The 27,701-nt window shown below is 50.4% G+C and overlaps 2 protein-coding genes across 10 annotated transcripts in view; one reads left to right on the top strand and one right to left on the bottom strand.

Annotated features, from left to right (window-relative positions):
* Ccdc33 (coiled-coil domain containing 33) overlaps positions 1 to 7,357 on the bottom strand; it is a 110,861-nt gene extending 103,504 nt beyond the window's left edge. For 5 of the 6 annotated variants that reach the window (XM_076925545.1, XM_076925546.1, XM_076925549.1 and 2 more), the window contains exons 1-3: positions 6,978 to 7,357; positions 5,848 to 6,176; positions 5,632 to 5,751 (exon numbers count right to left, since the gene is read on the bottom strand). In XM_076925545.1, coding sequence (XP_076781660.1) covers positions 5,632 to 5,751; positions 5,848 to 6,176; positions 6,978 to 7,299 — 771 coding nt within the window. In that variant the 5' untranslated portion in view covers positions 7,300 to 7,357. The remainder of the gene's footprint in view (positions 1 to 5,631; positions 5,752 to 5,847; positions 6,177 to 6,977) is intronic. The other variant, XM_076925547.1, reaches the window with a different exon arrangement.
* The window catches only part of Stra6 (signaling receptor and transporter of retinol STRA6), a 36,529-nt gene continuing 15,227 nt past the window's right edge, over positions 6,400 to 27,701 (top strand). The window contains exons 1-5 of one of the 4 annotated variants that reach the window (XM_076925560.1): positions 6,400 to 6,480; positions 22,626 to 22,690; positions 22,932 to 23,060; positions 26,776 to 26,842; positions 27,141 to 27,226. In XM_076925560.1, coding sequence (XP_076781675.1) covers positions 22,948 to 23,060; positions 26,776 to 26,842; positions 27,141 to 27,226 — 266 coding nt within the window. In that variant the 5' untranslated portion in view covers positions 6,400 to 6,480; positions 22,626 to 22,690; positions 22,932 to 22,947. Of the gene's footprint in view, positions 6,481 to 19,865; positions 20,026 to 21,877; positions 22,027 to 22,062; positions 22,309 to 22,625; positions 22,691 to 22,931; positions 23,061 to 26,775; positions 26,843 to 27,140; positions 27,227 to 27,701 lie in introns of those variants that run through there. The other 3 variants (XM_076925561.1, XM_076925558.1, XM_076925559.1) reach the window with 3 other exon arrangements.

Below are 27,701 nucleotides of genomic sequence, written 5' to 3'. Positions count from 1 at the left end.
TCTCTCTGTCTCTCTCTGCCTCTCTCTCTCACATACACACACATTTACACTCACACACACTCTCACACTCACACGCAGGCACCCAGGAGGTGTGAGTCAGCACCAGTCCTTGCTGCTGGGAGAGGGGAGAGGCAGAGAGGAGGCGGGCCAGCAGGGCCATCTGCTCTGTTCTCTTAGAACAATCTGCTAATGGAGCCACTTCACAGACTAACACCCAGACTGGCCCTCTCTGCCCTGCGGTGTGGTATCTGACTCAGGGATAGCGGGACTCACAAGTCCACGGCATTGTGGGAGACCAGCCAGGCAAGAAGGAGCAATCTTGTTTTCTAGGTGCGGAAATGGAGGTCTGATCTATGCCGTGTTCAACACAGATTCCGCTGTGCATTCGTTGCTAGAACAGCAAGCTTTTGTTAAATGTCTGCTGCAGGGTATGCTGGACTATACACCACTTCACTTCCACTCAGACCTTCCCAGCAACAGTGGACACAGGAGTTCTCACCCATTTCACAGGTGGGGAAGCAGAGGCTGAGAAAGTCCTATAACTTTTTCAAGGTCAAAGTGCAGCTGGATAAACCAGAGCTTAACTTGCATCTAGGTCATTCTGATCCATGTGGCTGCATGTCACTGAAAGCCGGCTGCTCTGTCCACCCTGCTGATAAAGCAGAGGCCTCCATGACAGGATTCCAAGGGCCTATAGAGACAGCTTAAAGATCAGGCTGTGTGGAGGCAGAGCCACAGGCTTGTGCAGGGACATAAATAAGGGTCCCCTACAACTGATTCTCATCTAGGAGAGCAACCCGGTGGGACCCCTGGATCCCTCCTTGAGGATTCCTTGGATAGGAAGGGTTTCATTGCAGGTGGCCAACAGGCCATTATGGGGCCAGTCAGCCCCTAGGTCCTCCCCTTAGTGTGTGTGAGTGTGTGTGTGTGTGTGTGTGTGTATTGGGGGAGGGGTTGGAAATACTCTCTGCCCTATCTTCCCCAGGACCAGAACTGGCTACTCCACTGCTCTGCCAGCTGCAGCCTTGCCACCATAGAGACAGGCTGCACCCCTCCCTGTGTGGGTGACAGCACTCTCTGAGAACGCCTTGACAGCGCCTTTGTTCCTCAGAAATAAAAGAAAATCGAGGTACAAAGGGAAACCTCAGGTAGCTTTTAGCAGGGCTCAGCTGCCTGGGGCAGAGTGTGTTTAAGCTGGAGGCACTTGTCACTGGAGCTTGAGGGGGGAGCCTCAGACCCCGCCCAGTCCCTATGTGGTAAGAGGGGTGGGAGGGTGGATGTCCCCATGATCACGTTTACTCTAGAAAAAAGCTCTTTCAAATAATGGCAAAGGAGAAAAAAAAATCAATGAAAATTGATAGGGAAATGTAAAACAGGGCTCTCTCTCCCCGCCCTCCCGTGTGTGTGTGTGTGTGTGTGTGTGTGTGTGTGTGTGTGTGTGTGTGTACGCGCGCGCATGTGTATGCAGAGGGGATGGGGGAGGGGCATTTGCCAAAGCCTAAACTGACCAGCTTGGGGCTCCAGGCCCAGAAAGGTGGGGGCTGGGAGTCACTCCCTGGCACGTGCCTGCAGAAAGGGGCTGGTGGTTGGGGGGAGGGGTGGCAGCTGAGTCTCTAACTCGAGTTAAGAGAGAGATTAATATATTCAATCTGCTTCAGGGTAATTGAGGGAACAATTGGAGTGTTTTTCTAAAGCCCATAAAACTGCCTCATTTGCAAGGAAGAGCTGCCCCTGCTGCAGTCCGCAGATTTGATGGAGGCAAGACAGGCAAAGAAGGGGCAGCTTGGGGATCCCAGTACAGAGTAGATTCTCGGAGAGTCAGCCATATCAGCCAGGGAAGGGGCTGGCAGCTCAGTTCTAACCCGCGCTCTCCTTCTGCACTTCTAACCACTTCCTTTTTGCAGTTCCAAATCTGTCTCCAAACCTGTGAAATGGGCCACAGCATTCCTCTCTACCAGGGCCGAGGCAGGTGGAAGCTTTGAAAGACCGGGGAAGCAGATCCGCACTGAGGGACCGGGACAACAAAGGTGCACAGGCCCCCCCTCCCCACCCCTCCAGGCCAGCCTCCTGAGAGTGAATGGGCAGTAAAGAGTGGAGTTAATGAAATCCGCATCGTGCGCCTCTCCCGCTTGAACCATTCTAGTCTCCAGGGCAATGGGAATAGCGCACGCAATAGCAAGCAATAAAAGGCATAATGAATTTAAAAGCAGCCAGGAGAGGGAGAGTGAAGACCAGCAGCGATCTGGCTCGAAGCTGGAGGGTTCCTGGGGCAGCGAAAGTGCAGACCTGCCACTCCAGCCGAAATCGCGACCAGGAACAAACAGGCTGGATGGGGGTGGGGAAGGAACAAAGGGAAAGGAAAGAGGTAACCACCGAGGTGTAGGGTGTCGAGAGTAGAGGTGAGGCTAGCCACTCTGCTCTGTCTGTGGCCTCTTGGTTCTCCTCCACTTCTTAGTAAGAGCCCCTGGCTTGTTAGTGCCAGAGCAACAGTTAGAATCCACAAGCTTTGAGCCAGGTGCTTCTCATTTGGTGATTTCTTTATTAGCTTTCTTCTCTTTCTTTCCCTGCTCCTCTGGGGCGAAAATAAATAAATAAATGAAAAGGTGTTTTAAATGGAAGAAATAAAAAAAAAATTAAAAGAGTCTTTTAAGAGGCTCCAGGGAAACAGAATCATTTCCACGAAACAAAACCATGATTGTTTGGAAGAGGTACTGTGGGGACGATCTCATAAAGTCCTCCCCATCTCCTCAGGAACCTGGGCCGCAGGCCCTTGCAGGAGGAAATTAGGTTCAAAATCGCAGAAATCCCCAAGGTGGCCCCCCCGGAACTATGAGCAAGGAATTCAACTCATGTTTCCAGAAACTTCACACCTGGGGATTTCCAGTTCAAAGTTTCCCTCTTCAACAGCTCTGCCTATGGGAAGATGTCCCTGAACTAGTGACCTTTGAGGGTACAATGGCTCGGGGACCGAAGATGTCAGTCCTCTTTTTCCTCCCCAACCCCACCAGGAGACATATCGGTTTTTTTTTTTTTTTTTTTTTTTTTTTGGAGGAGGGGTAGCTGGTCATAGCTCAGACTTGCCTGTACTTCCTACCCTTCTTCCCCCAGGGTCCCTCTGTCCAGCACTGAACAGACTGCCTGCTTCCTCTCTTCTTTTGGGCAAAGACTGATGATTAGTCCTGTGATCTCAAAGCTGCCAGGAAGTGAATACAGGTAGTATCGGGTAAGGGCAGGCATTGAAGGAAGTCCTTGTGACCCCTGGGGAAGATGACAGCCCGTCTCTGCAGGGAACTTGAGGTAGCTCCGGTCAGTGTGCTTCTAGGGTCCTCCTTTGTGAGTCAGGGCACCCCTGGGGGACCTCCATCCTCAGTCTCTGGCTGCTCATTTTGGAAATATTTTCGGGAACAGTTCCTGCTAACCGCCCCCACCCCCTGGAAAATATTAGCTCAGAGCAACAACATTTGGTGTGGCCATTTAGAACCAAGTGCTCCATAGCCAGGAAGCAAAAAGATTCAGACTCAGCAGACATTGATACCGAGCCCTTTTCCCTGCAGCCCAGTTAGATGACTGCCGCCCTTCATTCCATTGTTCTGTTGCTCCACCCCATGACCTTCATCTGCTATGATTGGGGAAAATAGCATACACTAGGTAAAGCAAAAAGCACTCTCAAAACCAGAGTTCTACACTGAATAAGCTGTTGAGATGTCTGGTGGCAGCGGGGCTGAGAACAGGTTAGAATGAATGAGCCCTGTGCTGGGAAAAGCTTCCTGGAGGACATGCCTTCGAATGGAATTGAAGCTTTTGCTTCTGGAGCCCAGAAATCTGTTCTTAGACTTGAACTGAATTTTGCCGAGGTTGCGCTGGAACCCCCCCCCCCCCCAACGAAGTTCTCTCTTGTCCCTTTTATTCCTCCTGTTCGATGCCTTCCTCTCTCCTCTTCAGCTGTCAACCAGAGAGCCAGGGGAAGCCTCCTCTCCTGGGGAAAGTCCCCTTTCTTATGAAACACGCTTATCTGAACTTCTTGTCCCTATCCACAAGGCAGGGAGACAGTATGACTGCTAGGGTCCCTATAGTTCCAGGGAACTATAGCTACAGGTCCAAAGAGCAATAGAGCCCCACTAGCCCTTTGTGTCCAGTCATGGCCTCCAAGTGACTATAGGGACAGGAGCCTGCTTTCCTTAGGCTGAGCTGCTGGGCTGAATCAAACTACAAGCACGTCCCTTGTTCACAGGGACCCCTCCATTGTCCGTGGGCTCTGGCACTGTCATCGGAGCTGTAATTCCTGACCTCTCCAGCCCCCCTAAGGGGTGCGATTTTCCTCTCCCTCGAAAGCTATTTTCTTGTCTCCGTAGAAGCAGACATCTGACACTTTAAGAGGGAGTATGGCGCAGAGATGATAGCTTTAAATAACAGAAATTAGAGCTGCAGCCATCTCGCCAGCCCCCCCCCCCCCCGCAGTCCCAACCTCCTTCACCCACATTTTACACGGTAGCCTGAGTACACCATCCACGTGGTTCAGGCTGGCCAGGCCAAGCCTAGATCCAAAGAGCAGGGACAGCTTGTTCCTGAGTTCTTGACCTCCTCCCTAGCATCCTGTCCCTAGATGATAGCATTAGACAGAGGGGCGGGGCCCAGGCTTGGAACAGGGAGCTTTCAGCCTCACCTAGGTTTCCCATAAACTTAAGCATCCAGGACAGAATGGGGATGCACACAACACAGGAGCGGGTCAGTCTCCTTGACTCAGAAAAGAATGGGCAAAGGTCAGAGTGGGCCATGTTAGTAAGCCAGGAGGCCTGGATGAGAGCAGGGCTTCTGGGTCCCTGTCACATGCTTCCTGCTTCTTTTGCCTAAAATCCTGTCCTCTCAGGCCCCCTCCCACACTTTCTTTTTTGCCTCCAGAATTGAATAACTCCCTCTGCTCTTCACCAGGATAGCTTCAGCTCCTCCAACTTCTTCCCCAATTGAACCTCTCCATGACTGAACTCAGTTTCCCTCCCTGGCTCTACTCAGTGCCAGGCAAGAGAGAGAGAGAGAGAGAGAGAGAGAGAGAGAGAGAGAGAGAGAGAGAGATATCCATCTCAGCTTGTCCCTCTGCTGCCCGCTGAACCAACCTAACCACCCTTCTTCTCCTTGCTAGCTTAGGCTAAACCTCACCCCTGGAACCTTCTCCAAATTGCTACCCCTAAATGTCACTCACCTAGTGTGGTGACATGACACAGCCAAACACGGGATGGAGGGGCCCATAGATGAGTGGAGAAGGAGGAAGGAGCCCTTTCAAACTGACACATCTTCTGAGAAAGCCTTTCCTGGACTTACAACCCTCCCCCCCTTTCAGAGCATTCCTGATGGCATGGAGGACCGTGTAATACCCATATTATATCCAACTGTATTGGCTGCAGCGGCACTCCATGCTCAGAAGCTGTCCTAGCATTGGGTTTCAACACGCTACTGTGTTCTGAGGTTTCCAATAATTGTTGAGATTTAGTGGAATCCAGAATCCTGAGGTGTGCTTTCTCTACCTGTGAAATGGACCACTGCTTTCTCTGTGAGTTCATCTCAATTGAATGTGATGCCTAGATGAGAACATGACCATAGTAGGAAACCTCCCACAGAAAAGCTGGCACCTCTCACCTGAGCCTGATGTTGCCAAGGTCCTGGTTCCCAGCTGAGTCCCTCCTGGTCACTGTCAGTGCTGGATGGGGTCAAAGAAAAGACTTCTGCCTTGTCACTCGAGACCTCCCTGGAAGTCTGCTGAGAATGTAGGAGATTGAGGTTGGGGACTGTAGGACTGTAGACAGCCAGTTTCATCAGAGGCTGTGTCCCAATCTGGGACCCAGGAGCACCCACCTGTATCTCTGGTTGGCTGGGCTCCAGAAGGCAGTTTGAGACAGAGGACCTAGGAGCCCTGTGCACATGGAAGGCCACACTGTAAGCCAGGCCGCCACAGTGACGGGCTGTGCGGTCCTTACTGGCTCGGAGAAGAGCCAGGTTGCCACAATAGCGATACAGGTCTTCATGATCCTGTGCTGTAAGGTTCATTCGGGGCTCATCTGGTCGTGGGTAGATGGGGAAAATGGCCTCCCCTACCCTCTGAGCCACCTGCCTCGAGGAGCCATCCAGCTTCAGAGCCTCCACACGAAGATGTGCGTCGCTCTGCCCATCATTCTTACAGAACCCTGGGTGGAGAACATGGCTTTCAATGTGGTCTCTAAGGTCTCCCTCGTTCCTCCAAGGGGTGAGGACACCCAGGGCCCTGGGGCAACTTGAACTGAACCCAAGTGAGCTTAGCTGAGAGTTTCCTTGTGGGTGACTCCTCTCAGCCCTCACTCAAGACTCCTTCTGTTTACCTGTACCTCATGTGACACCACCAGAGTGAGGAGGCTCATTGGCCATGGGATTGTTCTGGGTCCTGACACCACTCTGGGCCAGAGAAGAGTTTGGCCAACCTTAGCCTGGGACATACACCAGGACTGTTGCCTGGTAAGTCCTCCTTGTAAGCCTGAATCTTCTAGATCACTTAGCTAGTTCTGACTTAAAATTCCTGCCTCTTTGTACCCAATCTGGAAGCTCCCAGAAAGTAAGACCAGGATCTTCTATCCATCCACGTCTGTCCAGTCTCCATTCCTACAATCATCAGGAGCTCAGGAGCTTCTATCCATCCATGTAGCGTTCACTGCCTAGATCTAAACGTGCTTTGGGCTTGCCTCTGTCAAATTCGTACACCCTTTACTTCCTCTTTACCTTTTGCCCTCTATGAGAGAAATTTCAGCATTCACGTCATACTGAAGGAAGCTGGAGCTTTTACAGGACCAGCGATTTCCCACGGCCACATAGTCACACAGGTAGAGCTTAGAACTGAGATTAGAGCTCTGCCTCTGGCTGTCCAGGTCACTTGCAGTCTCCCAGGGTTCTGATCAGCTCCAGGACAGACATCTCAAGGACCCTCCCTCCCCCAACCCTTGACTTCATTTTTGTACCTTTGGGCAAAGTAAAGATAAATTTGTTCCTGGTGAAGGTGAGGCTTTGGCCAGGATCCTGCTGTTCAATGACATCAGTGAGAGCTGAGCAGGCTGGGAGGGGGTCCCCATCATTGACTTGCAACTTCACTCCAGTGCTGGAGCCTGCCTGCAGTGGGTTCTCAGCTGACAGCCTCAGGGCATATCGGCCCTCCTCATTAAATCCCACACTCAAGATCTCAAACTCCAGGTCCAGTGTCTTCTCTTCTGCCTTGAGTCTCTGGCTCAGCAGGAATGCAGGGAAGTAGGGATCAGGACCTCTGAAGGCCATGGCTTCGGCCATGGTCAGACTCCAGGCTGAGCCCTACCCTCTCCTGCTCACAGTCCCACCCTGGGTTCAGTCTGAAAGCAGACAGATTGGGCACTTGGGGCCACGCCTCACCCTTCTCTGTTTGTTTGAGAAGGAGCCAGGCAACAAGCCAGGAAACTGAGTCTGAACTGGGGAACAAAAGCATCCATTAATTCTTCCTACTTAGCATTTGATCTCTCAGTAAATATTTATTGAGAACCTATTGTATACGAGGCCCTGTCTTGGGCATTTTGAATATAGCAGTGAACCAGACACATCCCTGACCTCCTGAAGCCTGTCTTCTAGTGAAGGTAGCAGGCAGAGAAGATAAAGATAAACAAGAAATATGGAAAGCAAATTATTATGGCTGGGTCTCGGTCACTAATGTACTTTCTGAACAAGCATGAGAACCCGAGTTTGATTCCCAGGACCCATGGAAACTGGGAATGGCGGTGCACACTCATCATTTCAGTGCTGCAAAGGCCTAGGCAGGAAAAGCCCAGTAACGGGTCAGTCTAGGAGAATCAGTGAGTTAGTTCCTGTCTCAAAAACAAAGTAAAAGGGTCCTGAGAAATAATACTTGAGGTTGACCTCTGGCTTCTACATGCACACATGCACACACACACACAAGTGTACCTGTACACACACATACATGTGTACCTGTACACACAAACACCTACACATGTGTACTTGTACACACACACATAGGTATACCTGTATACATAAACACACACAAACACACACACGTGTACCTGTACACACAAACACATATACAAACACACATACAGATACACACACAACACACACATGTGTATTTGTTCACACATTTGTGCTCATATATACATTCTTAAACCATATACACAGTATATGTACAGACACATACACACATACACACACATGCACACACAACCAAAATCTCAAGTGTGCTAGGAGATAATATACTCCATACATTCGATAGAAAAATGGGAACACACGAGTATGTGGTGTTCAGAAATCTCCATTTCTGGGGAGCGTGTCTCTACCCTGGAGTTCTTAGTATCGATGTGGGGGAGGATAATGGTAGAGACACAAGACTCTGGGTTCACTTTAAGAATGAACAAATTTTATTTTTCCCACTGCTGTTTACATATTATCTAGCTACTAGAGATGGCAACCTTGAGCACAGTCTCCATATATATACATATACATATACATATATATATATATAATTTATTTAATTATATATAAATATATATTTAAAATATTTTTATATTTTTAATTATATATAAATATATAATTTATTATATATATATAATTTATTTATTTCTATTTTATGTACATTGGTGTTCTGCATGAGTATCTGTATGAGGGTGTCAGGCCCTCTGGAACCAGAATTACAGACAATTGTGAGCTGCCAAGTAGATGCTTGGAATTGAACCCAGGTCCTTTGGAAGAACAGCCAGCCCTCTTAACCACTGAGCCATCTTTCCAGCCCCAAGCACAGTCTCTTTGACCCCCCCTTATCTGTGTTCTTTCTTTTGTACTTTCCTGAATTTGTGGCCTAATTTTTCTCCCGCTGGGGAGGCATTTGCACTAGCTTTAGCTCCTGCCTGCTGTTTTCCACAGTCATGGGGCCACACATTTGGGTCAGGGTTTGCGCTTGAGGAAGGAACTTCAGACCATCTAGACCTGAACAATTAACACCATGACCTCCACCATCATCATCCCTACATCATCACCGCCATCGTCATTGTCTGACAATGTTAATCTCATCACTATTGGTGATAACCCCTGAGCAGTTTCTGGGCACCAGATACTCTTGTGGTTCTGTGAGGTAGACATAACTATTTCCTGTTTTCTAGATGGACAACATGAGGCTGAAAGAAAGGCACTCTTCCCAGTGAGAGCTGAGCTCTGAACCTAAGGAGAGCAGTCAAGCTACACATTCCCTACAAAACATGTCCTAGGATCTCCCCAAAGACATGCTACCTTCTACTGGAGAAATTCTGTAGCCTGAAGCTGTGGAAGGACAGTTCTAAGTCTGTAGAGGATGCTGTGGTCAGCACAACTTATATTCAGAACAGTTCTCTTGCAGTTAGCTATGTCAGCTGAAATCATTTTCATAAAGTAAAAGGCACTGACCTGAAGGTGGCTGCTGGCAGTCCAGCTAAGGGTCCCGATATATATGGCAGGCTTTCTTTATAACTATCAAATTCATTTTCCTCTGGTCCCCAAGGAGACACCTAGGAAGAGTTCTAGTGATCCAACATATAGCTGACAATCAGCAGATCCTTTCTCTCTGACTGTTGGTACCCCTTCAGTGTGATGGGCAGCAGTGGGATGGAGAAGCCATCCTGTAGCCCGAGTGGTTTGGAACCCTGTAAGTCACACAGGGAAAAGGCCACAGAATGGCTGTTTTAGAGGGATGATGGGTGGCAAAGGCGACCTGAAAACCTACATGTGGTCCGCCATGGACTGGAGGCTATGATTTGTCTCTGCCTGTCTGTCCTGAGAGAAGGTGGCTTGGTTTATCAGCTCTTTTCCTTTTTATGTCTGAAACCACTTCCAGAGATGTCATAGATGAGAATCCATCTGACCTGCTTCAAGACCCAGTGACCTCTGCACACTGCACCCCTCCCATGTTGCTCTAGAAAGTGAGGCCTGTGTGCAGAAGAACTGAGGGTCTTCTTAGCTGGGTCTTCCAGTCCCTTCAGAAACGTCGTTCTCCCCGATTATCTCTCCAGCCTGTCACAAAGCCTCTGAGGTGGCTTTTAGCTTCAGCACCATTTTAGGACCCTCCACTGTCTGGCATCCCGCCCTTTCCAAGTATCCTTTCCCTACTCTTGTCTTTAGGATAGTCTCTCTCTCTCTCTCTCTCTCTCTCTCTCTCTCTCTCTCTCTCTCTCTCTCTCTCTCTCTCTCTGTGTGTGTGTGTGTGTGTGTGTGTGTGTTGCCTGTACTTTAAAAACAAACAAAAAACCCCAAGCAAAAACAACAACAACAACAAACTAGGTTGATGGGATGACTCAGTGGGTAAAAGCACTTCTTGCTACCAAGCCTGACAGCGTGAGTTCGATTCCTGGGACCTATACTTCGGAAGAAAACCAACTCCCAAAGAGCTCTCTGAAGCAAAAGTTCACTCACATACACGATAGATAGGTAGGTGGATGGATGGATGGATGTAAAAAAAAAATTTTTTTTTTTTGGTTTTTCGAGACAGGGTTTCTCTGTGTAGTCCTGGCTGTCCTGGAACTCACTCTGTAGACCAGGCTAGCCTCAAACTCAGAAATCCGCCTGCCTCTGCCTCCCGAGTGCTGGAATTAAAGGTGTGCGCCACCACTGCCCAGCTGGATGTAAAAATTTTTAAAGAAAACAACAAAAAACCTGGATGTAGGGAGGTAGCTCAGTTGCTAGGATTCTTGCCTAGCATACACTAAGCCTCATATTTGATTTCATAACTATATAAATATGAATATAGAATATGAGGTAGACAGAAAGATCCAAAGTTCAAGGTCATCCTTGACTACATATCAAGTTTGAGGCCAGCCTGGGCTAGAAGAAGAAAAGAAGCAACATCAAAACACCAACTATTTTTAAAATTACATATATAGATATAAGCAGATAATGTTTTTTAAATTACAGTTCTCTTTGCTATGTTAACAAGGTCTAGAACTCTTTATCTCATAAAACAGAAACTGTCCCCATTAAATAACTGCTCCCCTCCCTCCCCCCCCCAGTGCTCATTCCCTGGCAACCTTACCTTTTGCTTCCACTGTCTGCATGCTCTTTGGACAGGCCTCTCCAGGTGTTCTTATGAATGGAGCCTCTCAGCACTGTCCGTTCAGACTGGCTCGATACCCACAGGATAGCATCTTGGGGAAGGCTCAAATTGCACCAGGCCAGGTCCATCCTGCACCTTCACGCAGCCTGCCTTTGCTGGCATGGTTCTTCTGCCCATACTGCCCAGTTCTTTCTGAAAAAAGAATGCTCCTCCTGCAGTCCCTCCAGGGATGCTCTCCTCTGCTGCCTTGTACCCTTTCCTGTCCTGTTGCAACTGGTGACTTACCTACTTCTTATTGAAGCTTCTTTAGGGAGCATGTGGTGGTTTGTGTGCCCAGATCAGGACAGGTAATAGGTACCTGGGAGGTGATTAAAGCATTGCGGAATAAATGAATGATTCATTGATAAAGACAACTCAACCAGGGTTGGAGAGAAGGCTCAGCTGTGAAGAGCACTGACTGCACTTCCAGAGGACCCAGGTTTGACTCCCAGCATGCACATGGTGGCTGGAAATCCTCTATAACTCCAGCCCAGAGAATCCAACATCCTCTCTGGCCTTGTGGCTCTGCATACACTTGATACACAGATGTCGTACATGCAGGCAATGCACCCATGTATACTGAATAAGAAGAAGTTGAACATAACTCAGCTTCTAGTTGTGACTCTTTCCTCTGGATTCCATCTCTGAGAAGTAAGAGCATCTGGATCTTTTGAACTCAACCTGGGGAGCCTTGGTAGGCCCACAAGGGAGGAAAGCCATGATAGACTATGAAACAGAACAGAGGCAGGAGGCCTCCCCCCTTCTCCCCCCCCGCCCCCCCATTGCTTAGACTTCCCAGAAGAGTCTTGGTCTCAGTTCTGCAGAGATGGTTGGTCGTAGCATCTTAGCATGCCAGTGCTGGACAGCATCCATGTTTTACCCTTGGGGAAACTGAGTCCAGTTGAGCATAGAAAAACAGGTCTGGACTCCCATTCTTAACAGCTTTCAAAAACTCAAACCTTAGGTGAGGCTGTCCTGGGTTGCAGAACATACACTCCCCTTCAGTGTGGAAGAAGGTCTAGGGAACCAGTGGTCATAGAAGGCTGGCTTCCAAGACACCTGCAGTCATAGCATGCAAGGTTTAATGGGGCCCTGGACTCTCCTTTCTTCTGCAGAAGAATGGTCACTCAAAGCCTGCTGGGGTCTGGAAGAGCCTGGGTCTGTAATTAGCCACCCCAGAGGGCCTCTTCCTGTTTTCCACAATGGCTCTTTTCAGCCTGCCTGCCAGCACCCCTGGGCTCCTGAGGGCTCTTAGGCTCCCGTCTCCAGGCACCTACCTTCTACTCCCTCTCCACCCACACTCTGTGTAGAGCTGAGAACTCACTAAAAGCAAGGAAGTTGCTGAGACCTGTAGCTGAGATGCTCACTCCCTTCCACATCAGAGGAAAACAAGCCAGAGAAAACAGATGGGTGGAGAGTGGGCTCAGGTCTCCTGATGTCCAGGCTGTGGGATCCCTAGGTCACCCCATCTCCCCAAAGGTTGCATCCTGTCCCTGCCCCTGCCCCTGCCCCCACCATCTTCTTCCAACGCCTCCTTCCTTTTAGCTCATCCTGTTCCCTTCAGATGTGAGTGTCAGCAGCTCCCAGGCTGACTGGACTACAGAGTGAAGCATGGCCATCAGTCTGTCTCCACATCAGAATGAGAAACTCAAGCCCCAGGTTGGAGGATTTGAACTTGCAATCACTCAGCTTATAGGTGGCAAAGGCACAGTCATTAAAGAAGCATGGTCCCTTCCCAACATGGAAGGCCTGGCTGCCTGGAAACTGTCTTCTCTGTGGTACTTATAAGCCTGTCCCCCTCAGAAGCCCCAAGCTCAACACTGACCAAGCCAAGAGTGACAGGGCCATTACTGAAATCCTATGACCCGAACTTTAGCAGAGTAGAAGTTGTGAGAAAAAGCGGGGTCTCACAGGGATCCTGGGGATCGCTCCTGTAAACCCCCTCATCAGCTTTGTCTCTAAAGGCTAAAGTTCTAGGGGCAGCAGGAGGGAGAGGGCAGGCTCACTGACAGCAGCACTGGCCTTGGGAGTCTGATTGCTGACTGCTGGGTTACCCAGCAGGCTCCTCCTGGTACCCAGGGGTAGCTAGCTGTCTCATGACTGTAGACTGGGGTCTTGTAGACTCCAGGCATGCAGGAACTCCCAATAGACAGAGCAGGTAAATTGTCAAATGGAGCAAGAACAGGGATGGGTAGCAGGGGGAGTTGACTTGGCCAGGGACCAGATGGAGGAAGGTCGGAGCTAAGAAAGGTCCTGTCTGAAACCTTTGGGAAGAGGAAGCAAATTTCATAGGTAGAGAAGGAGGAACGTGTGTGTGTGTGTGTGTGTGTGTGTGTGTGTGTGTGTGTGTAAGAGAGTTAGAGACAGAATGAAGCATAGCAACTGTTAGGAGAGAGGCATGATGGGCTGGAGCAAAAGTGCTTGCCTTGAAAGGGAGAGGAGTGGAATTTGATCCTTAGAATCCACATAAAAACGGTGGTGGGTGTGGTAGCATTCCCTTGTAATCTCAGCACTGGGGAGACAGAGTTGGCAGAGTCCCTGCAAACGCAATTTAATTGTTGAGCTTCAGGCCAATGATAGACACTATCTCAAAAGAGGGAGGTGGCACTGTGCACACACACACACACACACACACCAGAGAGAGAGAGAGAGAGAGAGAGAGAGAGAGAGAGAGAGAGAGAGACTCAAGCACATGCATATAAAAAAGGAAAAATAAAAACATACTTTAAACTTGGCACAATTGCTTATACATGTAATTCTAGCACTAAGGGGGCAGAGTCAGGAGGATTGCTACAAGTTCAAGACCAGCCTGAGTAACTGGATTTATAAATACAGTAAGGAGGAAGGGGGGTTAGAAATAAGTTTGGGAACGAAGAAGGAGACCACCACTCCAACTGAAGTATCTGGACAAAGCAAACTTTATTTTTGATCAAGAGGGTAAGCTCAGAAGATCAAACGCCCTGAGACGGGAAGCGCATTGGTCTTTATCCTAATTAGTGATGACTGCGTCTTTCCCCTTCAGCTGGGGTCTGACCTCACAGTCGTAATTCAATTGGCTAGTCTGAAAAGAATTGGCACACTGAAAATGATCGGAGGGGAAAGAAGTCACTTGCTCCAGGCCATCAAATTCTTGGAATACAGCAGCTGGCCTTTGTATAAACAGAGGTTTTACTGAATAGTGTGTATGGGGGATAAAAACGTTCTCATAGAAGTCTTATAATGGGAGGAAAATAAAAGGATTTGAATTGTTTGCCATAAATGCACATTTTTGTAGCCTTCGATAGAAAAGACTCGTTTGGCATTTTTTTTTTACAGAGGAAAGAAAGGTATAAAGGAGGAGAGACAGAAAGATGGAAACAAAGCGTGCTCATGTTCAGGATGGAGGGACCCATAGTCGGGGACAGACAGCCAGGCAGGACAAGAAGATGGAAAACATTTAGTATTAGAGATGGACAGACAGCTCCACACGGACAGTGGGCAGACAAGCTGTTAAGTGCTATGGTCCAGGCCTGCTGCTTGCATTAGTGAACTGAAAGGATCTTCACCTTATCCCAGAGTGGGTCTCCTAACTCCAGAGTGGAGCAGGCCCAAACCATAGCAAGGGAGGTTTCTCGGGGCAGAACAGTGTTTCTTGAGTGGAATAGAGGTGGGGAAATATTGGGTAGGAATCCCTGACCTAAATTTTCCCTTAGCAACTGACCCTGCCACGTCATGCAATCTCTGGTTGGCTCTCTTTTGGCTGTGACAGACCATGGAACCCTATGACAGACTATGATGGTCCGTCCTCAGTTCAGGCTCCATCTTTGCAGCTGAGTTACTGCTCTGTTCTACTTAACTCATAACACTTGCCTTATAGTCCCGGAAGACGTCTTGAGATCTGGCCTTCAAAACTCCGTTTTAGCCTTCTGGAAACAGGAAGAGGTAACGAAAGCACCCCTCTTTTAAGAACATGTCCTAAGAGTTATGCTCAGTACCTTTTCTATTTCACTAATACTTAGTCTTAGGGCTGTATCTAGCTGCAAGGGAGTCTGGGGGTTGGGCAGTGCTGGTTAAGAGTGGAGTCTGCTCAGTGCGGCTCCATGCTGCCTTCCGGATCCTTCTCTACACCAAGATTCAGCATCTCCCTATAGTTTCCTATCACTTAGTAAAGGATTCTACCTGTGATGGAAGTTCGAAGTGTTCATATACAAGAAGAAACGCCCCTTCTGCTAGGTTCACCCCTCATCCCCATGTGTTGAGGGTGAAGCAGGAAGAAACAGAACAAGAAAGACCCTCCCCCCGTGTCCCCTGCAGCCACCTGCTTCTCAGGCACTATTGAGGACACATAACACCAATACGTGGACATGCTCTGGCACCTGATGGCTTGTCTGGTGGCTGCTAACTCTTTACAAACGGTTTGGTTGGTGGTCAGTGGAAGACAGCCGGTGCCTCCCCTGTTTGGACCATTTGCTTCTCCTGTGCTAAAGAGTAAAATCGTATATGTAAGCCAAAGGAAACTTGTGTAAGCCAGAAGGTAACAGAAAAGGCAATGGGAGCATAACTGTCCCTTGGGAGACTTGTCCTCCCACACCTCAAAGCCCCACCCCTCCATGCAAAAGTTCAGACTCAAGGCTGGTCTCTCACAAAGCCCAACATCTCTACCCCCTTTTCCCTCCATCCCTCACCCCCTGGCAGCTGCTAGCTCGGGCTTTCAGGCCTTTGTTGTTCAGGGAACCCTTTCTTTCCCTGGCTCCAACAAATAGCCCTCAAGTTCCCTTCTGTGTCTTTTTTTTTTTTAAAAAAAAAATTCCTTTATCCAGGAGACCCAGGACCTGCAAAAGGTTGCCTGCGTCAAATAGCAACTGTGAGACCAGTCTGAAGAGTTTTCTGTATGCCTGCCAGCTTCACCTCTTATGCGCTCTCTCTCTCTCTCTCTCTCTCTCTCTCTCTCTCTCTCTCTCTCTCTCTCAAGCACACATACACATCTTCTCATCTGAAGTGTACAACAGGATGGTGGTTTCTGTATGGCTGTCACTGACTGGACGTGTGTCGCTGACTGGGCAGTGTGTCTTGGCAGCTGCCATATTGGGAAGTACCTTCCTTATTGCAGAGAAAGGGTTCATTGCTGTAGACTATCAAAGCATCTTGATGGGTATGGGGCTTGGTTGCTTTATGGCTTTTTGTTTGTTTGTTTGTTTTTCTATTGTAAACAACCTCAGGCTTCTCATCTGCATTTATTTCTACAGAAGAGACTTTACATTCCCTTAAGTAGGGCAGGCAAGAGCTTTTGGCACGTGGCTTAATCTTGGCTACGTAAAAACAGTTCTCCCCAAGAAGGGGCCACCAGCACCCAGCTGCCTGACAGCTCCCAGCGGCAGCCGCCAGCTGTTTGTGCTCCCTCTCCACCTCTCTCCTGCAGGGCAGCTGAATGCCTCACACCTGGGTATAGTGCACACCCTTGCTCTCTTCTCCTGGGGCCACTAAGAGCCTATGGTTTCAGGCTGCCCACACTGGTTGACTGCAGCAATTTTCTTTTTCATAAAAGAGCGACTGCCCTCTCTAGGTCTTGCCCCTGAAAAGTAGGGCTCCTTTTTGTGTCCTAGCCAGCATCCTCTCTCCACTTACTCAACTGCCGCAATAAAGGCTTTAGCATTCCCGTGCAGCTGCTTCCTTGCAGGGCGCCCTTTTAAGGATAATTGCAGAGGATAGTGGGCACTGAACAAGTGCTGGGCATCTGGTGTTGTCCCCATTGCCTTAGGAGTGGACAAAAGTGTGCTAGGATGGAGTGTGACCCAGAGCTGCAGCGTTTTTCTGAAAGGGTCCCTGAGGGGCTTTTCGGCTTCCTCCTAGAATGGCTCATACCAGAAATTCCAGCTTCATCCAGTGTGGTCCCCCTCCTCCCTACCCCATGGTCAGGGCCCTCAGCGCAGCTGGGGAACAGCGGGATGCTGATCACTCATTAAAATCCTAGAGCTGGTGGCTGGGCTCTGTACAATTCATTAGGCGATGGCCTCCTGGGAGTGATGGATAGTGACAAATGAGGGCAGGTAGGGGGGTTCCTGAGCAACCCATGGCCACAGCTGGGGAAACTCAGCCATCAAAGCCCTGGCTTCTCCAGTAGGGGTGATTCTGAGGACCAGGGGGATCAAGTTTCGGGCAAATGGTTTAGGGGCGGAGAAACTCCGAGGCAGGAGACTCGCTCCTGTCTGGTTGTAGGGGCCCCAGCAGCTCAGGGGCACAGAGCTGAGCAGACCGAAGAGGGTAGGCCCCTGCTGATCCCGGGGTCTCGGGCTGGGAGGGGACTCCTTTCCAGGAGATCAAACAGTGGCTCTTAAAGCAGGTGTGGGGACCCTACTCAGGACAACTACTGTGGCCTCACAACCAGCCAGCCTCCGGGATCCCAGCTCTGACAGGGCTGAGACTGAGAAGAGAAGGCTCTAGTTGGTCAGAAGCACCCTGCTGCGTCTCCCCAGATCGGTCAAGGAAGTGGAAGAGGTCCAGAAGGGGAAGTCAAGGAAGCTTTCAAGGTGAAGTGGGGCTGGAGCCAACCTGGAAAGCTAGGTAGGACTGTGACCCATAGCCAAACTGTGGAGGCCTGAAGGGGTGGGAACAAAGAGTGGGGCTGTTCGGAGGGACCAGATTGCAACCATGGGCATGGCAGGGGGCTGGGAAGTGAGTAGGAGCTTGAAAAAACATATGGGAATGTCACAAAATATCACACCAGATAGAGATGGATAGAGAGCCCTGCCCTGGGGTAGGCAGGAGATCTTTGAGCAGTCAGCACGAAGCTCAAGCTGGCTTCTCAAGACCTCACCATGGTGGTACCACCCAGGGAGGACATAAGGGAAAGGAGACCCTTAGGCCCTTAAAGACCCACAACCTTCATGGAATTTGTGGCACTCCAGACCTGAAGTCCCTGCAGCATGTGAATGATGTCACCAGCAGTGCCTCACCAGAAGGGAGACCCCGTTATTCCACGACACTAAGAATGTTAGCTCTGCCCTCAGCAGAAGTTGAGCGAGCCCTCCATCATCTCTCTCAACCCACTCATCTGGGAGAGGAAGAACATGCCCCTCCGCTGGAACAGCCAGCTAGCTACCCAGCTCTCTCATCAGCCCAGCACATGGTGCTATAGGCAAGGAAGCACAGAATTCCAGGGAGGTATCCCATGATGCTCTGACCCTCCTGTTTGGCAAGGGAAGAGAGAGATAAAGAACACCCACACTTACTTTCTCTCAAGCTTGGCAGCCAACAGGTTGCTTCCCAGCCCACTGTTTGGGGCCAAGATAGTTTGGCTCTTGTATGTGCTGGGTGTGCTAGTTGATGTGTGTGTGTGTGCGTGTGCGTGTGCGTGTGCGTGTGCGTGTGTGTGTGTGTGTGTGTGTGTGTGTGTGTGTGATGTACAGGTGGGCAGATTCCCAGTCCCTTGCCTTCTTGGGGCTACAGAAGACTTTCTGCTTACCTGCGTGATCTCTCGGGGGCTATCACCCAGCTCCAGGGTAGACTGAAGCACCCACTGGGTCCTGTATCTTTCTGTGGGATTGGGATGTAGCTGAGTTTTGGGTGCTATAGGACTCAGGGTATGTTGCTGGGTTTGGAGTACAGGCTGGGATAAGAGGCTAGAGGGTGATGGGGGTCTGTGGGCTATGGCTGCTGCTCACTGGAGTTTGGACCTTTCTTCTTCCTCTTTCCCCAGGCTGAAGTCCTGAGGCTTTTAAAGTGAGTTTGTGTGCTTGTGAGGTTCTGAGGGGACCAGGGGAGTCACTGGTACTCTGGGGGTTCTCGTGGAGTTGCTAACATATAGGAGGTATTGCTGGATCCTGTCAGTCCCTTAGAGCTCTGGGGGTGCTTTTGGGGTCCTGGGGTGCTGCTGCCCACATTCCTTGCAGGTTGCAGTTGGCTCCTCCTGAGCTTAGCACTTTGCCCTTTGAAGATTTTGATAATCACAGCACCCACGTGGGCCTCTATTCCTGGACACAAACATTCCTCAGGTTTAATCAACTTGAACAAAAACATCAAGAGGAAGGAAGCCTTATCCCAGAACCTTTAAGGACCAGCTCCATTCCACAGTTTCTCTCTACCAAGCCCAGATGTCCCAGGGCGTTAGCTAGATGAGGTCTTACTTAGCACTTTGTCACCAGAGCTCACACAGGCTGTAATGGGACTTTTTGCCTCCCTCTGTCTCTCAGCTTCCTAAGACACTTCATTCTTGTGGCCATGCCTAGTTTGACCTCTCTGATCTCAGGACGCTGTTTCATATCACCTCTGCCAGGAAGGCCCCAAGATTGTTTTCTCTCCTTTGCCTTCCACTTCCCTCTGGTCTCTATAGTTCTTTCTTCCAGTTGCCTCTTCTCTCTAGCATGCCATCCTGACAGCAGAACTCACATGGGCTACAGTGGAGCCAGCTCCCAGGAGCAGGCTGGGTCCTGTTGTCCAGGACTTTGCAGAAATCCTTCAAGAGCATATCCTAGCATTCCTGGATCCCAACCTTTCTCCTTACCAGCTTGCCCACGTGGCTAGGATATTTATTCTCATTCTCTAAGCTAGTTCTTATTTCAGGATGAAGAAGGGCCTTGGGCTTAAGAAGTGGTTTTGTCTTCAGACGAAGGCACATGGTTATTCATTACCTATGGATCTTCCCCCTGCTCCCACCAGAGTGGATGGAAGAACCAGAGGATAGATAGAAGGCACAGGGGCGGGGCAGGGTGCTGAATAGCCACAGCCTGGCTTCTGTGGCTTTGATATGCTTTGATATGCTTGCTACAACAATGTCTGGTGTGGTGTCTCCACATTCTCGGGCTGTGAAGTCACTGAAGACAGTCTTGGGGGAGAAGCCACAATAGAAGAATCTGTAGGCTGGTTGCCACAAAGGTGGGGCTAAGACCCAACCAGAGTAAGGAGTCACTCAAGGCTGCAGGGGCAGAACCACCACTCAACCACAGGTAGTCTGACTCTCCCTGGATTTTCCTACCCTCTGCCATGTGGGAACCTGCCCTGTTTCCCTTGCTCTGCCCCAGGCGCTGGCCCCAGTGCTGCGTCTGGGTCCATGGGAACAGAGAAAGACAAAGTTTATACTTTCCTTATCCCTGCCAGGGAGGTAGGGCTGCCACCAAGGTGGCTGCTGCATCTCCCTAGGGAAGAGGGAGGTGATATTTTGGGATCGCAGGCTTTATAAGAAGTTCTCTGGCTGAGCAGATTTGGTACAGGGAGGTGGGATAGTGACCATACCTGGCCTTGGCAAGGAGCTATCTACAATGGGTTCACCTTTGAGTGGAGAGGGGCTCCTTCAGGTAGCTTGACAGGTTCCCTTCCTCCCTCCCTTCAGGTTTAAACTGCATATAGTTGGCTCTGCACTACTCGCTCTCCTTTCCTTCCCTCACTGTATTTTCTCTTCAGCTCTGATGGTTCATGGTGAACCGTCTCTTCCTATCGCCCTACATGTTAAACCTCATGGCGTGACTTATGACACCAGTAGGTGAGACAGAACTATCATATAAGATATTTGGAATGAATGAATGAATAACAAGGTTTGGGAGATGGCAGGGAATTCCTCTAAGGCAGGACAAAGTTGACAGATAGAGGTATCAAACCATTGTCTTGTTCAGGCAATGGCCACAGTCTAGGCCTGAGCTCTTTGTTAAAGGTGTCATGAGAGGCAGGGCTGAGATACGGGCTGATTGCTCTCTATGCTGGGGGTCTGTGACCCTTGAGAGAAAAGCATGCTAGGCTCCAGCAAGCCTGGCACGTAGAAGCCTTATGACATAGGACTATGAGTGAAGAGGAACCATTAAAACAAGGGCACAGTCCTAAGGAAAAGGAGGAAAGCAGGGGAAGGTAAGACCCTTCCCCAGAGAGCCTGAGGGGCAGAATTTGCCTGACCCCTGATATCTGACGGTTCAGTGTAGGCTTCTGAGTTGTGTCTGAGAAAGCTCTATCTTCACAATTCCTCTGTGGGATGGGGAGGAAGGCAGAGGCTTCCTCCTGGAAGAGAGAACGTTGGGAAGGAGGCAGTGAAGGTTTACAGGGCTCAGGTCCCACCTGGCCTCATGGGCCTGGCTGGTAGAGCAGAGGGGGGCCTGTGAGACCGAGGGTCTGTCCACCCTGAACATTCACCCCAGAGCTTCCTTCTACAGTGAACGAGAAACTCCTCTCTGCTGTCTGGGCCCAGGGACCAGCTGGTGTCCTTCAGAGGTCCACCCAAAGGTGATTTTCCTCAGGAATTCTCCTTCCTCCCACTGCTCTTTTGCAAACACAGCTCCTCTGGGACTGGTCAGGACAACCTCCCACATGCAAATCCCAGGCTCTGGAGGTTATATAATGTATGTTGGTAGGTTAGTCCTCTGAACTGTGCTCTCTCTAGTCCTAGCATCCAGAGCAGGCCTGGCACATAGTAGGTGGTCAGTTAAGTTTCTGTTGAAAGGATAAATGAATGAATGTCTTTTTATAAGAAAGTGGGGGGGTGTCCTGTCAGATGGCTCCATGGGTAAAGGTGTTTGCCACCAGGGACCAGCGACCTGTGTTCTGTCATCCCCAGGACGCACATGATGGAGAGAGGGGGTCAATTTCTATAAGTTGTCCTCTACCATGGCATGTGTTGATCCCCCCCCCACTACACACCCATAAAATAAATAAATGCACTAAAAATGCTTTTAAAGCTTATCTGGACAAGGCCATGGCCCAAATCCCCTGCGGAGTACTGAAGGATTGAGAGCCTCAGAATGTCAGGTCGAGCTGAGAACAGCTCTCTGCTTTGTCTGCCTCTTGCTCCTCCCCACAGGCTGGGCCAGGGAAGGGAGGGGGCAGCCAGGGGTCCAGCTCCTTTGGGAGGATAGGAAAACCCTCACCCCTTCACCGGGGCTGGAACAAGAACAGCAGCAGGCAGGCGAAGTTCATCTTCTCGCAGGTCTGGTTTGAGTTTGACGGGCTCATTTCCGCCTGTGGGGGTGAGTTATCTTCTTGTGAAATCAAGTCGTAAGAACAAAAAGGTTTTACTGATGTAACACGTGTGTTCTCCCTCATATATACTCAGGAGACCATGTGGCTAGGTTCCCTCCCTGTCTCTGTGGCCAGCCCCTGTCGGGTGTTGCCAGTTCTGAAGAGGGGCTCTGCCTAGGCGGGAGAGCTTGGGGCAGGTGCTAGAGGTAGATATGTACATGTTCAGCAACCATCCATCTTCGGGGGCTTCTCAAGAATTATGGTGTGTTCCTAGCACTGAGGCTAAGAAGGTAAAGGGGCTGGCTGGAGGCAAATGAGACTTGGGGATGGTCTCAAGGGAGCCTTGGTGAAGAGGGGAGGGCTTGGGTTGGACCCCAGAGCAGGAGGGGTGGAGAGACCAGCTGCAGGACAGACCAAGTGGAGCCGGCCGCAGCCCGCCCACCCTTTCATCTCTGCGGCTCCTTCCTCCTTGGTCCCCCTTTCTACTCTGTCTGTGGGTCCATCTGGGTGGGCTTGGGGCAGGGAAGGAAGGGGTCTCTGTGGGCAGTTTACACAAGAGAAATCTTTGAAAGTGAACCATCTGGTAACAGGTCGTTTGGTCCACTAGGCGCTCCCAGCAAGAGCCTGAGCCTCCAGGGGTGCAGAATACTTTGTCAGACCACGCAGGATCAGGTAGGAAAGTTCAAGAGGAGATTCCTGTGTGCCTCCACACAGCCCCACCGCCCCTCCTCCAGCTCTCTCCTGACCTGCAGTCCCAGAGGACTTTTCCCAGAGAGCTAAAAGCAAGAAAGTAACCTTTAGGATTAAAAAGAAATGTTCCTTTGTTTCTGTCTTTCTTTCTTTTTTTTTTTTTCTTTTAAGCCTCTTTTCACATTTGTATGCCTCCCCCACCCCCCTCTTGTCTGGGGTCAAGGAAGAAGAGCTGGAGCATGGAGTCCCAGGCGTCTGAGAATGGAAGCCAGACCTCCTTCGGGGTGACAGATGACTACAGCAGCTGGTACATCGAGGACCCTCCAGGAATTGAGGAGGTGCAGCCAGAGGGGTAAGTGTGGCAATTGGCTCAGGCAGCCATCAGAGCCAGTTAGGGTACAGAGGTTGCCAAGATGGAGGTAGAGAGACCCTGGGCAAGTGCCTAAGATTGGCTTTCCCATTTATCTGCTGTGTGACCTCTCAGCAACTCACAGCCTCTCTGGGCCTCAGACTTTCTATAAAACCTGGGGGCAACAGTCCTTGAACTATTATTAAGAAGGGCTTGAGGTCATGTGGCCCATAGCCAACCAGGATGGGGAGCAGTGGGGGAGGGGTGGTGGTCACAGACCTCTGTGGTAATTGGTGTAGGGTTTGTCCCTGGGGCTCTACAGGCATGGGAGAGTCTGTAGGAGAAAAGCCTGGGAAGTCGCTGAGGAAAACGTTGACGAACCATTATCTCTGGACCACTCTGAGTGGAGGGAGTTTGGGGAGGTATGGAGGGAAAGGAAGCCTTGTTCCTGAAGAAAAATTACAGGCTTTAGACCAAGGAGGGTGTGCAGGTGGGTCAGCTTACCCTCACCCCATGGCTGTCCCAAGAACTCCTGGCCTAGACCCTTCCTGTCTGTGTTTAGTCTGGGCACCTTGGCAGAGGAGCTGGGGTTTTCTGCGACATAATACTGCTCTCCCATAAGACTGCCTGCCTCTGGGGCACCCTGAGTTTGGCTCTCCCCTGAAAGGTGAGGCAGAGAGGTGGGGGAGGGGTGAGATGGAGTGGAGGGGTGGTACCAAGCCAGATGTGTGCACATCTGTTCACCATTAAAATTTGAAGCTGGAGAAGGAAAAATGCTCAAGTGTTTCCCCAGAGGCTAGGGCTGCAGCCTGGCTTGGTTGGGGTCACCCAGCAGGGACTGAGGCCCCACCCAGGCCCGAGGGAAAGAACTGTTGTTTGGAGGACTTAAGGTTCTGGCCACCTGCAAAGAAGCCTGTGGTCAGCTAGGCTGTGACTCCCCCTCTCCCAGCCTCCCCAGCTCAGCTATGTAGTGGTGGACTACAGGAGGGACCTAGGCTCTCCAAGGAAAGCAAGCTTTGGGGTAAGGACCCAATCAGAAACTGTGTCCTTGTGAGTATCAGGAACCAGACTGGGCATGGGCTGGAAGCCCGGTGCCTGTAACTCGCTGTTGCTGGGATATCTGTATATAGTCTCAGAATAAAGTAAATGTGAGGACTGGGCCTTTGGAGAGGAGAGTCTTTAGAATGAAGGGGATTATTGGAATTTACCATTTTAGGGGGAAAAAAAAAAGCCAACAACAAGTCTAGACACCAACCCACTTCTTCCCCTCCTCCCCCAGAGATGAGACTGGGAGACTAGGAGGGAGCACAGGGGATTCCCTAGGAGATGAACTTGAGTTCACCTCTCCCTGTGTGAGTCAGGCACCCCAGGGGTGTGCTACATCAAAGCTTTGAAGAGTTCCAGGATGCAGACTTTCTGTACCTTAGTGTGCACTGTAGGATGGGGCTAGGGTGGGGCCCCAGGGTCAGGATAGACTCAGCCACAGACTTCTTGCACAGGCAGGCTCCGTAGTATTTTAGTGCCTCCCATGCCAGCTTTAACCTTGCCCTGGCCTTTCTCAGGGCCAACTGAGAGACTTGTCTAGTGCCAGCCACACTGTCTTCTCCCTACTCGGGCTCTCTCCACAGCCCAGGCTACCTCTACTCTTCCTTTCCTATGGAGATACAGACTTTCTGTCCAACTGAAGCCCGAAAGCACCTTAAAGGTTACGTTTGCATCGCTGTGATCCAATACCCAAGAAGAAGCCACTTCAGCGGGGAAGGGACTGTGTGGCTCATGGGCCGAGGGTCCAGTCTATCATGGCGGGCTCAGGCACAGCAAAGGGTGCTCGTAAGCATCTGGGCAGTGAGGAAACAGCCAGACGAATGCTAGTACTCTACCCAAGCGGTGGTGCTGTCCACGTTCAGGAAGGTCCTCTTCCTCTCCATTCCTTTTCTCTGGAACACCCTCGAAGACATAGTAAGAGCTGCCTCCCTGGTTTCTAGGCATTGCTTACTGCAGTCAAGCTGACAGTGAAGACTCATCCTCTCGACTACCTCTCAGAAGCCAGACAAAACTTTCTGTCTCCTCTACACTCTTTAGTACCTGTTTGTATCTCTCCCGAGAGGGGATTCTCTGTGGTCCTCATGGTAATATCTATGTTGTCCCCTGACCAATCGTACAAAGGCTGAGTTCCCACCCATCATGAGCGAACACACTCGGTGTCAGCTAGAAACCTTATTTATGTTCAGTAAGGACCAGAGGTTCCAAAGACAGGGCCCTAAAGAAGGTTTCTGGGCTTGGAGTGGCTTCTAGTTTGATGTGGGTTTTCTGAGAAAGTCACCAAGCTACTTAAGGGTCATCGTGCTGCATCCCTGTCCCAGCACGGCTGGAGACACTGGGCTGAGCAGAAACTAGACACTGGGAAGGGTTTAGGGACTTGAGTGGTGCTCCTGAGACCCTAGGGCTGGTCAGAGCTCCACCCATCCCCCCTCCCACACACTGCACTTAGGTGTGGGCGGGTGCAAGACCTGAGCTCAGACAAGGTACCCATTCCCACACTCCTGCAATGGCAGGCACATTTTCTATTGGAGCAGCTTTGCTGGGGCTTAGAAGTGACACGGGAAAGACCCATTTGACCTCCTCCACCTCAATGATGGGCTCAGGAATTCCTGCAAGAAAGATGGATGGAGGAGGTTGACCGAGCAGGTGGTCCCAGGGTTCTGCACACGTCTTTACTTCTCGTTGCTATATAGCAGATTGGGGTGGACTGGCCTCTTGGCATAGATTCCTTTCAGCCTTTCCCCCCCTTCCTCCTCCCAACTAATCACTCCCCTCCCTCCTCCCTATCCCAACCTCCACAGTCCCATCTTCCTAGGCCTCACTCACATTTGAAACCTCGCCCTGGCTTTCAGACTTGCAGTCTAGAAAGCGATCAGCCCTGGTACCCTGCCTCCTCATTTACCTATCTATAGTCCCAAACTTTCTCTGCCAGACATGGAAGTTGCCTCGGAGATCTTCGGAGATCCGAGATCCTCGTTGAGCTCTTTCTTTTCCCCTGGCTTCCTTTTGTGCTTAAGTTACCTTCAGAGCAGAATGCCTGCCAGTCCCCAGGGAGCCTCTGTGATGGTGATTAGGAAAAAGAATACTTCATTTATTGTGTTCAGCTCAGCAGGCACAGAACGTGGAGAACTGTATGGCCTGGATTTCTGACCATATTTATTTTCTTGGTCAAGCATCCTTGTGCAGTGTGCAAACTGTTTCACTGTACATTAACACTTTTAATGGGATGGAATGGGGGGGGGTGTCCTTCCAGTCCTGGATCAATCAGGCACCAGAAGCAAGTCACAAGACTAGATGCTAGATTGCTTGATTCAGGTAGTGTGTTTAACCTCTGCTCTGTGAAGAGGAGTCTCTGTGAGGTTAGAAGCAGCTGGAAGTTCCTTAAAAGTGGATGGACGAGGAGGAGGGTCATTGGAGGATAGGAATGATTTGGGTGAGCAAGAATAGATATTTAGACCAAACTGCATACTCTATGTCTCCCAAGAGTCTCCTTTCTCTAACCCTATAGCATGACACAGGGCTGGCACAGCACAATGTGGGGGGACCCAGACTTACCCGGAAAAGCAGAACCAAACAGGCTGGGGTGGGAGCTGAGGGAGATGCTGGTGAGACCTTCTCTGTGGGAACTGCCTTAAACCCTAGCTAAAGCTAAACCTATGGATCATTTCTTCCACAGGGTCAATCCCCCTTGCCAGCCCACTGCACCCCCCGCCTTGCTCCATGCCTGCCTGGCTTCACTGTCGGTAAGTCTAGCCTGCCTTGCCACCTGCTGCCAGTCCAGGCAGAGGGATCTGTGTTCCCATTTGGGATGGTGCTAGAGACCTAGTGTCCCCAGGGAGGGTTATTTGGGAGTTCTCCCTACAGGGATCCAAGCCAGAAGTGCTGACCAATTCTGTCATCTTTTAGCCAGTCTCTTAGATGTCACCCGAATATGTAATTGGGTGGGTGGGGAGCTTTTTAAAAAACTGACAGGGACAAATCTTGGGACTCCGATCTCTGGGAAGCCTGACATCCAAGCCCTGTGCTTCTCTCTTCTTCCAGCTCCTGGCTCTACTGCTGCTGGCCTTGCTGGTGAGACATCACAGGCTTTGGCCACGTCGTGGTCATCGCAGACCTGGACTGCCCAGGTTTGTGCTAGTCTCTGGGAAGCCGAATTTGAGACCCAGCTGATAAGTCTCCTTTAGGAAGTTGAGTGACTTAGAAGCTTTAAAGCCAGCTCTGACTTAGAAACAGACCACCCTGTCTCTCTCAGTCTAGAGCCCTCCCCACCCAGCTTTCTTGTCTTAGGCAGGCAGGTATAACAGAAGGAGGTAAAGAGGCTACGCCATCTACTTGCTTGAGAGTTCAGGACATGGAGGAAAGAGTTCTAGAGAGATGAAGGCCCTGGTATGAAGCCCTCAGACTTAGAGTTACCCCCTGATGCTGTCTCAGCTGTTTCTCTTGAGAACGTCTTGGGTTCGTGAGCAGTGAACCATCACCCTGGAACCATCATCCATGACTGCAACTTTTTTTTCCTTTTTCCTTTGGTTTGCAACTCTAAAGAGTGAGCTAGGTGTCATCCTGAGGGTACAGGACTTGGCTGGCTGGAGAGGGAGACAGCAT

This window comes from Arvicanthis niloticus, chromosome 26 (assembly GCF_011762505.2).
Source record: "Arvicanthis niloticus isolate mArvNil1 chromosome 26, mArvNil1.pat.X, whole genome shotgun sequence".
Lineage (NCBI taxonomy): Eukaryota > Metazoa > Chordata > Mammalia > Rodentia > Muridae > Arvicanthis > Arvicanthis niloticus.
Note: the sequence above shows the minus strand (reverse complement) of the source record. Positions and strands in the feature narration are given on the sequence as shown.